The following is a 13,245-nucleotide window of genomic DNA, read 5'->3' as shown; positions in this document are numbered from 1 at the left end:
ACACTTTCCAGAAATCATAACGGGGTTTGGGGCTTTCGGATACTCACCGGTCCTAGAATATGTGCTCCCAACACCCTGTCCGTTGATTTCTGTCCCAGAATCTTCACCATGCCATCTGTGTCCGCATTTGTCTTAGCTCTGCTGTTAGCAGCAAAGGGGAATTTCCCAACCTTGTACTCAATACCCTGCAAGAGAAAGAAAATGAGAACCTACATAAACGCTGAAAAAATGTATTCCCATTAGTGCAATCATCCACCATATGTTCAGAAAATAAATTCCAAGAAGGCAACTCTTCAGAGTATATTAAGGGCAAGACCAAAACTGCTTGCTAATGAGATACATTCTGGCTACAAACACAAGCAAACACAAACATCAGTTCATCGGGGTGTATTTCAAAGGAAAATGTAAGAGCTCTGGAATTACCACTTTGAAGACAGGCAAGTGAATGATCTCCTCTATACTACCGACAAAGGAAAAAATACATAATGTTCTACATAATTTCAAAATGTATTAATAATAAAATGATTCTCAGCCACCAGCGTTTCAAAATGTATTAATAATAAAATGATTCTCAGCCACCAGCGTCATTAACTCAATTCATACAATGACATTCAAGCTACCCCAGAATTACCTCTTCCTTCAGCTGCTCCTCTGATTTCCCGACCCAAGCAACTTCAGGGTGTGTGTAAATCACAGAGGGTACACAGTTGTAGTCAATGTGCACAGCGCCACCAGCCATTCCTTCAACACAGATGATGCCTTCATCCTCTGCTTTGTGAGCCAGCATTGGACCGGCAACTACGTCCCCAATAGCATAGATGCTACCACAGAGAAGAAAAGAAACACAGTCAACTTCTGCCGCCACAGCTACTCATCTTCATTATGCCATGGTAACATAAGTTTCTAGTTACTAAGTAACCAAAAAATAGACAAAATGGGTAACTGTAAGTTCTTGTTCTCATCTCCGGGTAATGAAAACATTTAATTCTTTCTGTTTCCACATATGAGTTTACTCTTCTTCCCCAAAGCCAGTGCATTTAAGCATGACAAGTCTTATTTTCAAAACAGTATTTAAAATAAATTTTTAAGTTTTTTTGAAAATGCACATAATTATCCAACTTACTTTGGAATTTTAGTTTGGAATCTGGTATTGACTGGAATTCTACCTCTAGGATCTAGTTCAATTCCAAGCTCTTCCAGTCCCAAGTTCTGAGTAAAGGGTCGTCGGCCAATGCAAACCAAGAGTACGTCACACGTGATAACTTCGGCTTTCCCACCAGAAGCACCTTCAATACTAGACAATGAACAGTGTGTGACTATTAACCACACATCAACAGAAACAACTGACTTAGAAATGTAAGAACAGATGTTTCTAAAGTGATGCTGACACTTTAAACAAACAGGAGTCATGCCATGAAAACATACAAATCCTCTAGAGGTCTATCAGTCAAACCTCACAAAAACAAAAAACAAGAACATAGGTCTTACAACGAAAAGATCAAGCAATGTCCCCACCCCTCACTTGCTGTGTGACCTCAGGCAAATAATTTCATTATGTTATAGGGATATTTGGTAAGAAGAGTGCTAGGCACACAGTAAACAATCTAATATTCTTATTGATTTCCCCCTATATATCTAAAAATACTGAGTTTTACTGAATGTTAAGAGTGTAAATATTTCCAAATGTATACCAGGAGGAAGCACATTACAGTGAGAACACTCGATTAAATTTTCTGGCATCAACTTCATCATGAATTTCAATGGACAGATTTAATAAGCAATACAGAGTTATATTAAGCAATAAAATGGCCCTAAGTGATAACAAAATCTGATTCTGAAAAAGAGGGTTTTCCTGAAGCAAAGAGATCAAGATATCGTATCAAAACCAAATGAAGCATACTTACGAAACATCAATTTTTCCATCTGACTTCTTGGTAGCACCAGTAACTTTTGTATTCAATTTAAATTTAAATCCTTGTTTTTGAAGGATGCGTTGAAAGTTCTTAGATATCTCCATATCAATTCCAACTCCACCAACATGACCTAAAAACTCAACTGCTGTCACATCTGCACCAAGTCTTTGCCAAACTGAACCCTGTAGATAATAATTTTTAAAAATCGCAAAAATAAGAATAAAGGTTCCTAAAGCAAGTATTTACTGAAACATTATAAATAATCTACTGTCAGATAGTCTCTCTTTTATTACTATGTCCCTATTAGAAGCTCTAAAGTTTAAAATGAACACAGTGGCAAATAAATGTCTCATGTATTTCATGTATTAATTTGTTCTTTCCTTCAACATTTATTGAGCACCTACAATATGCCAGGCACACATCAGTAATCAAAATGCTGCCCCCAGGGAGCTTATATTCTGGGAAGGGAGGCAGATTAAAATAAAATTCACATAGAGGATAGTAAAGTGCTCAGAGAAAAATGAAACAGAAAGCAGAACCATGACTGCTGGAAGGAGTAAGGCTACCATTTTAAAGAGCATGGTCATTGGGGAAAGCTTTTCTGACGCGTGCACAAAGAGAGGGAATGAGCTACACAGGGATCTGGTCCAGGAAGAGGACAACAAGTGGGAAAGAAGATAATGAAGAAGGTCCTCTGACTCCTACTAATTACTGGTATTTGTAAAATATTAAACTGGCTTCATATATTATTTTCTCAACAGAACACTCCAACTGTAATTTAAACTGAATGCTGCTTTTTAATATTTTAACATTTTAGCAATTAAAATGTCTGAATACCTCTTTATAAAACAGGCAAGATGAATATAATTTTACAGCATTAAATAGGATATGACAAAAAATGAACATAGACTTTTAAAGAATTTGTATGAAAATTGTCTGGTAATTTAAAGTAAGAAGTTTACCTTTCCAATTAGTTTTATGCATTCATTTAAAAAATTTCCTGCATTTTGGGAATGAGAGCTTAGTAAACTAAAGGCAATACAGCGACACTAAAAATCCAATCACAAGCATATATACAAAAATTAACTCAAAATGAATCATGGACCTTATTATAAAACTCAAGACTATGAAATTTATGGCCAAAAACATAGTAAAGAATCTTCGTGACCCTGAGTTAGGGTCACATTACATCATAGGCATAATCCATGAAAGAAAAAAAAAAAAGATGAGACTATATCAAAATTAAAAACTTCTCCTCTTCTAAAGCTAATATTAAGAATAGAGACAGAGAAGCCACAGATGGAGAAAAAATATTTGCAAAAAATCTTTTTGATAAAGGATTTACATTCTTTGCATAAAGAGCTCTCAAATAACATATCCAATAAAAAGCCAGATGAAATAGTTAAAGAGGTTATGTCACAAAAGACAATGTAGAGATGGAAAATCAGCCCCTAAAAACATACTCCACATTACAAGCCACTAAAGAAACACAAATTGAAATGCCCAGAAGCTACTACTACACACCTATGAGAATGGTTCAAATCAAAAACGGCACCACTGCTACTCCTGGGAAGACGTGAACAACCGAATTCACCCTGCTGAAGAACGAAAGCGCAGCCACTCTGCAAACAGAGCTCCTCGAAAGGCCAAATGCAGAACTACCATGTGACCCAACAAATCCACTCCTAAGGTTTACACACAAGGAAAATGAAAACAGATGTCCACATGGAAACCCGTACATAAACGTTCATAGCAGTATTATTCTTAACAGTTCCAAAGTGGAAACCGGCCAAATGTCTATCAGTGGATGAATGGATAAACCCAATGTGCTCTAGCCATAGGGCGGGCTATCCGGCTCTACAGTTACGAAGTACATGTGAACCCCGAGAACGTGGCGCTAAGTGAAGAAGCTGGAAACATAAAGGCCACATACTGTGTGAATTCCGTTTACGTGAAAAGTCCAAAATAGGCAATTCCACAATCCCAGAAAGTAGATTACTGGTTTCCAGGGCCTGGGAGAAGGGAGGAAGGCAGAGTCACAGCCAGTGGACATGGGGTTTCTTTCTGAGGTAAAAAAAATGCTCTGGAATTAGGATCATGCTGACAACTGCACAACGCTGTGAACATACTTTAAAAAACAAACAAAATAAAAAACACTGAACTGTACACTTTAAATGGGTGAGGAGATACAGGAACTATATCTCAATGAAGGTGTTAAAAATACACTCCTCTGAACCTAAATGAGAAAGTAAGAAATAGTAAGAGTATATTAAGTCACTATTGTACACCTGAAACTAATCATTTAAACTTCAAAAAATAGTTTTAAAAATGTGTGGTATACATACATAGGAATATTATTCAGCCATTAAAAGAAAACAATCACGACATTTTCAACAACAACAAAATAGTAAGAAAGTGGGAAATGGTAAAAAGCTTCATCTTGAATTCAAAGTAGGGAATAATGAGCAGAGAGAGCTAGACAAATGTCTTATTCTTTAGGAAAATGGATTTCAAAATCCTAAGAAATAGGAAAACTCTAATAGTATCTACCAGATACTAGATGTCAGGCACTGTATTAGAGTTTATCAGCTGCTAGACACTGGGTTATGTGTTTTATTTGTATTTTACCTGATTAAATTCCAACAATAATACTGTATGGCAATTACTCTTATTAAAATGGGGATTTTTATGATGAATCAACTAGTTCAGAGAAGTTCATTCATTTAAGGACATAGTATAGTCATCAAGAGGCAGAGCCAAAGTTCAAGCACTAAATTAAACTGGAATGAAAAAAGGTAAACTATGAAAAAATAAAAACAGTCACACGAATAATCTTTATGAGAAATTAAAAACAGAAGTATGACTACTAGTAAGTTATCTCTAATAAGTTTAAATTTTTAAAAGGACATTTGTAAAAATATTCAATTTGGTTGAGACACCTAAAACATTAAGATTTTTAAAATGATCGAACACTTATCTAAGGCAAAAGTGCTGAAATGAAAGAGAGAGAATTATTGCTTTGGGATATTATTATACTTATCAAAAAAAATAAAGTAAATCTATGTTATTCCTTTTTCTTGCTCAATTTTATCTACCCATGAGAACAATTTTCAAAGTGGAATGAATAGAGAAAATATTAAGATAAGAAAACTATTCATTTTTGATTAATTAACTCTCCAACCAAACAAATCTGATCATAATCTGATGACAGAGACACTGTCAGTCAGTGAGCTCTGGGAACTTAATGAGCATAAGGGAGCTGTCAAATGGAGCCAAACAAGCAATATATTGCCTAAAATTTTCTGAAGTGAAAAGAACAGGGGTGCCTGGGTAGCTCAGTGGGTTAAGCCTCTGCCTTCAGCCCAGGTCATGATCTCAGGGTCCTGGGATTGAGCCCCACATGGGCAATCGGCAGGGAGCCTGATTCCCCCCCCACCCCCGCCCACCCCCCTCTTTGGGTACTTGTGCGTACTCTCTCTCTCTCTGTCAAATACATTTTAAAAATCTTAAAAAAAAAAAAGTGAAAAGAACAAGAGTCATTGAAATGTGGAACAGAGGTCAATCCCTGCTAAATACTAGAAGAGATAGTTAAACAGATGGTCTGATAATCATTAGATACTACCAAAAGTATTCCAAACAGGTCATTTAAACTATTTTCTGAAGGCTTTTCTGGACTGGACAATAATGTAGGATATTTTTATTATCAGCAAAGTCTTCAAGTCTTCCAAAAAAAAAAAAAGGAAAGAAAATTTCACATCCCTTAGATGTAATGGATTAGTGGATATTTAAATACATTTATAAACAGGTTAAAGGCTGTAGAGTCAGATGGCTTTCAATATTTCATATGATGTGAAGGACACCAGAGACAGTTTCATTAATCAATTTAGATAAGATCAGATGATAGGCCACGTGCCTTAGTTAACATGCTTCCCAAATTTACGAATTACACATGGCAAGAAAAAGTAGTTAAGTGTAAGGATAACCAAATCAAGACAAAGGAAAAGACTGGAATAACGGGTATAAGTGAACAGCAGATTAAAGCAAGGATAAAGGCTCAAAATCCCTTATTTAGGTCTATTTATTTATTTAGATTTAAAAACTCAAAATTCCTCAAGCAAAAGATGTGAAGTTTTCAACTGACTATAAACTCAATACATGCTTTGAAAAGGAAAAGATAATCAAACTGATCCTAAAGGATTATATCAAATGAAGCAGACTCCGTATCAAGAACAAGTTCTCTCAATTATCCTGCTTATTATTTATTTATGCTTATTAATTATCATGCTTATTAGTTTTGAACGCCATTTCCAAGTGATCCTGACAGACGAGACTAGATCAGAAGATGACAACAAAGTAACAATCTGGTATCTATAAGACCTGGGTAAGCAATATTAAGGAAAGCCACAGAGATTCAAATATGAATCTCATATTCATCACAGAAAGACTTGCGCTTTCTCAGAAACAAAGGACTTAAAAAGTGCTAAAAAAGTACTATCTAAGCTGACTTCTGAAAGGTATTTATCATCGGACATTTACTCGGCAATAACAACAAAAGCTAACACGTGATTACTTATGTATCAGCACTGGGCTATGCACTGAAGATGCACAGTCGATGAAACAGCCATGACCTCTGACCTCAGGCAGTGGATGATTTAATTAAAGAGAAACAAGTCAACAAGTTAAGTTCAATAAAGTGAGATGAATACTGCAGCGAGTACAGATACAATGGGACACTCAGCAAAGAGTACCTAATGGCATGTAAGGCAGTTAATCAGTGGAGTAGTCAGGGAAGGCTCTGAGAGCAGAGACTGGTAGAGGGAAGCATTTTCCAAACAGAAGGCCTACAGGAAAGTCAAAGAGCGTAGCTTGTTCAGAAACTGGTATATCGCTGTACCTGGTACATAGTTTGAGAGGGAGAGGGGCTAGAAATGAGGCTGGTGACTGAAGCCAGGGCCGCATCACTCTGGCCTTTCAACAACATTAAGATTTTGGAGCTATCCTAATGACGATCACTAGTTATTGAAGGATTTTCAGCATGGAAGAACACGATTACATTCGTGTTTTAAGAGAGGACTTCAGCCACTGAAAAAGATGAAAGTCAGGGAGACTTAGGGTAAGACATGACACTGGCCTGAACTGGGATCAAGCTGATGCATGAAAAAAAGGAGGCCATATTCGTGAGATAGTATCTTGCGGCATCACGTGAGGATCCACTGACTCAACAGGAGGTGCGATGACATGACAGAAGTCACAGGTAATTCCCAAACTTCCTGCTTAAACCTGTAGATGAGGGTGGTACAACTCACTGAGATGAGAAATATTAAGAAAGCAACAGGTTTGGTTTTGTTTCTTTGTGGGTAAAAGAGGACAGGAAGAGGGAAAGGTTAAGTTATTAATGTACTGAATACAGCGTCTGAGAGATCTGTAGGTAGAGATGCTGATAGGAGCTTAGATATAAAAGTCCAGAAGTGTCCAAGATGTCAGCATAGGAAGACCCTGAATTCACCTCCCAAAGACAGATGGAATCTACACGTCCACAGAGAGCAATTCCTCTGGAAGAACGAGGAATGACTCAACAGCTTCTGTACAACAAAGGATAGAGGGACCAAACAGAGAACAGGTGGAGAGCCTGAGACACAGTAACAATGGGAACCCGACCCCCAACATTACCAACTACAGGAAGGAGGGACAGCACTGAGGGGCCCCGTGCAGATTTGCCCATCCTTGGGCACAGCAAAAAAGCACAATCCTTCTAAGAACCAAAAAGAACAGTTCATTTACTAACCCTACAGCATGGGCAAAATGGAGGGGAAACTACTGGAAATCTCTCCAGAGCTGGAGAGGCTGACAAGTACCATTGTTCACATTCCCCCTCCACCTTGATAGCACAGACAGGAGCAAGGTCCAGGCACTCAAAATGGCCTGCTGCCTCAGTGAGCCCTGGGCCCCTAGCCCACACCAGCTCCAGTCATCCCCCTCCACGCCAAGGAACTCCCAGCTCCAGCCCGCTTCAATGAGGACAATTATAAATTTTTTAAAAAAAGGTAGTTAAGGGCACTCAAAACATGTAAAATATAGTAACATATACATAAAACATGGAAGGTGGGGGAATAAAAATGCAGTCCTTTTAGAAAATGCTCAAACTTAAGTGACCATCAACTTAATACAGATTGCTGTATACTTAAGATGTGAACCACATGATAACCACAAACCAAAAACCTACACCCGATACACAAAAAAAGAGAAAAAGCCAAGCATAACATTAAAGTCATCAATCACAAGGAAAAAGAACAAGAAAAAAAGGGAACCGAGAAAAGCTATGGAAACAATGAACAAAATGGCAATAAATACACACTTACTGATAATTAAATATAAAGAGTCTAAATACTACCACAAGATCTAGGCTGATGGAATGGATAAAAAAACAAGACCTATCTATATGCTGCCTATAAGAGACTCGATTCAGACCTACAAAAACATAAAGACGAAAGGGAAGGGATGGAAAAAGATATTCCAAGCAAATGGAAGCCAAAAAAAAAAAAAAGGAAGAAAAGAAGCCAGAGTGGCAATACTTATATTAGATGGAATCACCTTGAAAATAAAGACTATGACAACAGACAGTGGCACTGCATAACGATAAAGAATTAATCCAACAAGAGAACATAACAATTGTAAATCTCTGCGTACCCAATATTAGAGCATCTAAATATATAAAACAAATATTAACAGACATAAGGGGAGAAAGTGACAGTATCATTAACAGTAGGGGATAGCCGACTTGCATCAATGGAGAAAATCAAACAGAAAATCAGTAAGGAAATTGTGTCATTGAACAAGACATTAGCCTAGGTGAACCTAACAGATATATGTAGAACATCAGATCCAAAAAAAAAAAAAATACATTCTTTTCAAGTGCACCTGAACATTCTCCAAGACAAATCACATGTTAGGGGCTGTCTGGGTGGCTCAGTGGGTTAAGCCTCTGCCTTCGGCTCAGGTGATGATCTAGGTTCCTGGGATCAAGTCCCGCATCGGGCTCTCTGCTAGGCAGGGAGCCTGCTCCTTCCTCTCTCTCTCGACTTGTGATCTCTCTCTATCAAATAAATAAAATCTTAAAAAGGTCTCACTAAATTTAACCTTAAAAAGCATTTAGGAACACTTGGGTGGTGTAGATGGTTAAGCATCTGCTTTTGGCTTAGGTCATGATCACAGGGTCCTGGGATCAAGCCCTGCATCAGACTCTGTATGCAGAGGGGAGTGTGCTTCTGTCTCCCTCTCCCCCATCCCCTGCTCATTCTGTCTCTCAAATAAATAAAATCTTAAAAAACAACAACAACAACAAACAACCCAACACCAAACCACCTATGGGTCAACAAAGAAAGCAAAAAGAAAATTAAAAAAATACATGGAGACAAATGAAAACTAAAACATCATGGTTCAAAATCTTTGGCACATAGAGAAAGCAGTTCTAAGATAGAAATTGATAGCAATACAACCAAGAAACAAGAAAAATCTTAATTCAACCTTACAAAAGAAACCAGGGGGAAAAAAGTGCAAAGCCCAAGGTTAGTAAAAGGAGGACAGAAAAATCAGAGCAGAAATAAATGAAAGAAACTAAAAAATAATAAAAATCAATGAAACCGAGAGCTCTTTCTTTGAAAAGTGAAACTGATAAAACTTTAGCCAGACTCATCAAGAAAAAAAGAGACAGTTCAAATAAATAAAATGAGAAATTAAAGAGAAGTAAAAACCAACAGCACAGAATTACAAAAGATTAGTAAGCGACTACAACAAAAAATTATATGCCAACAAACTGGACAACACAGAAGAAATCATTAAATTCCTAAAAATGTACAATCCTCCAAAACTAAACCAGAAAGAAACAGACACCTGAACAGACACCTGGTAACAAAATTGAATCTGTCATCAGATTCAACTTCAAAGCTATGCATTATACTCTCAAGCTGAGGTATGAAATAAAGTGTTCTTCCTCCCCAAAACAAAAACAAGACAAAACAAAACCCTTCCAACAAACAAAAGTCCAGGACCTGATGGAGTTAGGTCAATCTACTAAACACTTTAAAAAAGAATTAAAACCTATCTTCCTTAAACTACTCTAAAAAAACAGAATAGGAGGAAAGCTTCCAAATACATTCTACAAGACCACATTATTCCGATAACCAAAATCAGACAGACACTTAAAAAAAGTAAACTGCAGGACAATATCCCTATGAACACAGGAGCAAAAATCCTAAACAAATGTGCTTGGCAACCAAATTCAACAATCAGTAGAATGATGATTCACCACGATGAAATCAAATTTATTCTGAGGATGGCCCGATATCCTCAAATCAATCAATGGGATACACCACATCAACAAAATGAAGGATAAAAATCACATGATTATCTCAAGAGATGCAGAAAAAAACATCTGACAAAATTCAACATCTGTTCATGGCAAAAACTCAACAAAGTAAGTTTAGGGGTAACATACCTCAATATAATGATAAACCCACAGATAACATCATACTCAAGGGTAAAAAACTGAATGCTTTTCTGCTAAGATTGGAATAAGACAAGGATGTCCAATCTCACCATCTTCATTCAACACAGCATTGGAAATCCTAGCCACAGAAATCAGACAAGAAATAAAAGGCATTCAAATTGGTAAGAAAGAAGTAGAACTTTATTTGCAGATGACAGGACACTATACAAAGAAAACCCCAGACTCCACCAAAAAGCTATCAGAAGTAATTGGATTCAGTGAAGTTGCAGCATACAAAAATCAATATATACAAATTTGTTGCATTTCTACACACTAATAACAAACAGGCAGAAGAGAAATTCAGAAAAACAATTCCATTTACAATCGCACCAAAAAGAATAAAATACCTAGGAACAAACTTAACCAAGGCGGTAAAAGAACTATATTTTCAAAATTTTAAAACACTGATCAAAGATATACCATGCTCATGGACTAAAGAATCAGCATTTTTAAAATGTCCAAAACTCCTGAAAGCAATCCACAGACTGAATGCAATCCCTATTAAACACCAAAAGTAATTTTCACAGAATTAAAACAAGTAATCCTAAAATTTGTATGGAACCATAAAAGACCCATAATAGCCAAAACTACCTTGAGAAATGAAATAAATCCTGAGGTAACACAATCTTCAAGATATACTACAGATTTCAAGATATACTACAAAACTGTAATAACCAAAAAAGTTTATTAATGGCACAAAAGAGACACACAAATCAATGTGACAAACTAGAAAGCCCAGAAATAAACCTACATTTATATGGTCAATTAATCTGATAAAGAAAGCAAGAATATGCAGCGGGGAAAAGACAGGCTCTTCAATAAATGGTGTTGGGAAAACTGGACAGTCACACGCCAAAGAATGAACGGGACCACTTTCTTATGCCGCACACAAAAATTAATTCAAAATGGACTCAAGAACTAATTTAAGACCCAAAACCATAAAATTCCTAGTAGAAAACGTAGCTAGTAATCTCTCTGACATAAGTCTTAGCAACATTTTTCTAGATACACCTCCTCAGACAAGGAAAACAAAAACAAAAACAATTGGGACTACACCGAGATGAAAAGCTTTTGCACAGCAAAGAAAACCATGAACAAAACAAAAAGACAACTTCTTGAACTGAAGAAAAAATTTACAAATGATATATCCTATAAGGAGTTAATATCCAAAATAAAAGAACTTACACAACTCGACATCAAAAATACAAATAATCCAATTAAGAACTGGGCAGAGGACCTGAATAGACACTTTTCCAAAGACATATAGATGGCCAACAGACACATGAAAAGATGCTCAAATTACCAGCCATCAGGAAAATGTTAAATCAAAACCACAGTGAGTTGTCACCTTACACCTGTCAGAAGGGGTACTGAAAAGTGAGAATTAGTAAGTGTTAGCAAAGATGTGGAGAAAAAGGAACCCTCATTCACTGTTGATGGGAATGTAAATTGGTGCAGCCACTGTGGAAGACAGCATGGAGGTTCCTCAAAAAATCAAAAATAGAAATACCATATGAACCAGTAATCTGTTACTGAGTATTTACCTAAAGAAAATGAAAACACTAATTTGAAAAGATAAATGCACCTCTATGTTTAATGCAGCATATTTACAATAGCCTAGATATGGAAGCAAACCTAAGTGCCATGATAGATAAATGGATAAAGATGTACATATATATATATAATGGAATACTGTTCAGTCATAAAAAAGAAAGAATTTTTCCAACCTGTAACAACAAGGATGGACATAGAGGGTATTATGCTAAGTGAAATAAGTCAGACAGACATAGACAAATACCACATGATTTCACTTTTATGTGGAATCCAAAAAAAAACAAAACAAATAACTGAACAAAAAAAGCAGAAATAGAGGTGTAAATATACAGAATAAACTGGTGGTTGCCAGAAGGGAGGCAAAATGGGCTAAAGGGAGTATGAGATAGAGGCTTCCAGTTACAAAATGAGTAAGTCATAGGGATAAATGGTCCAGCATAAGAAATAATACAGTCAGTGGTACTGTAACAGAGTTATATAGTGACAGATGGCAGCCACATTTGTGGTGAGCACAGCATAATATATACAGCTGTAGAATCGCAATGCTGTAATTTTAAAAAAGGAAAGGGTAGATAGCTGAATTTAATCAGGACCACAGTTTTGCCAAGCAGGTATGATGATGGAACAAAGAGGTAAGGGACTCAAGAAGAGCAGCTACAGTGACAGACTACGGAATCCGAGCAGATCGGGAAAGTAGTCAAAACAGGAACTGAAGAGAGCAAAAACAGAGATGGACCCAAGGACTAGAGCAACCGATAAAGTTAAACTGCCTCTATGTTGAGAATGACTGAGTACGAAAGGAGAGGAGGTTATGGGTTAAGAGAATAAAATGTCTGAATCTGTGATTTCAGAAGTAGAGCAGTTCTTTGTGACATCAAGGTACAACAGCCATGGCTAAGAACACCTTAAAAGTGAGAGAAGGGGGCACTGGGGTGGCTCAGTCGGTTGAGCATCCGACTCTTCATTTCAGCTCAGGTCATGATCTTGGGGTCCTGACAGCAAGCCCTGCATCACGCCCCACACTCAGTGAAGAGTCTGCTTGACCCTCTCCATGCCCCGAATGCTCTCTCTCACACACACGTGTGCTAATAAATAAATAAAATATTTTTGGGGGAAAAAAAAAGGAGAGATCACCTGGTAATACAGGAAAGTCAATAGGAAGGGAGAACAAGGCAGGCAGAAAGCATGAAATGGCAAGGCAGTCTGAGAGTTGCAAGCAGTCCGAATGAATGT

The 13,245-nt window shown here is 37.0% G+C and overlaps 1 protein-coding gene across 1 annotated transcript in view; it reads right to left on the bottom strand.

Annotated features, from left to right (window-relative positions):
* The window catches only part of DLD (dihydrolipoamide dehydrogenase), a 29,742-nt gene that overhangs the window by 1,810 nt on the left and 14,687 nt on the right, over positions 1 to 13,245 (bottom strand). Inside the window, exons 9-12 of the mRNA XM_059397048.1 lie at positions 1,905 to 2,095; positions 1,124 to 1,294; positions 632 to 821; positions 48 to 185 (exon numbers count right to left, since the gene is read on the bottom strand). Coding sequence (XP_059253031.1) covers positions 48 to 185; positions 632 to 821; positions 1,124 to 1,294; positions 1,905 to 2,095 — 690 coding nt within the window. The remainder of the gene's footprint in view (positions 1 to 47; positions 186 to 631; positions 822 to 1,123; positions 1,295 to 1,904; positions 2,096 to 13,245) is intronic.

The sequence above is a fragment of the Mustela nigripes genome, chromosome 4 (genome assembly GCF_022355385.1).
Source record: "Mustela nigripes isolate SB6536 chromosome 4, MUSNIG.SB6536, whole genome shotgun sequence".
Taxonomy (NCBI): Eukaryota; Metazoa; Chordata; class Mammalia; order Carnivora; family Mustelidae; genus Mustela; species Mustela nigripes.
The sequence above is the reverse complement of the archived record's forward strand: the minus strand, read 5'-3'. Positions and strand labels throughout refer to the sequence as shown.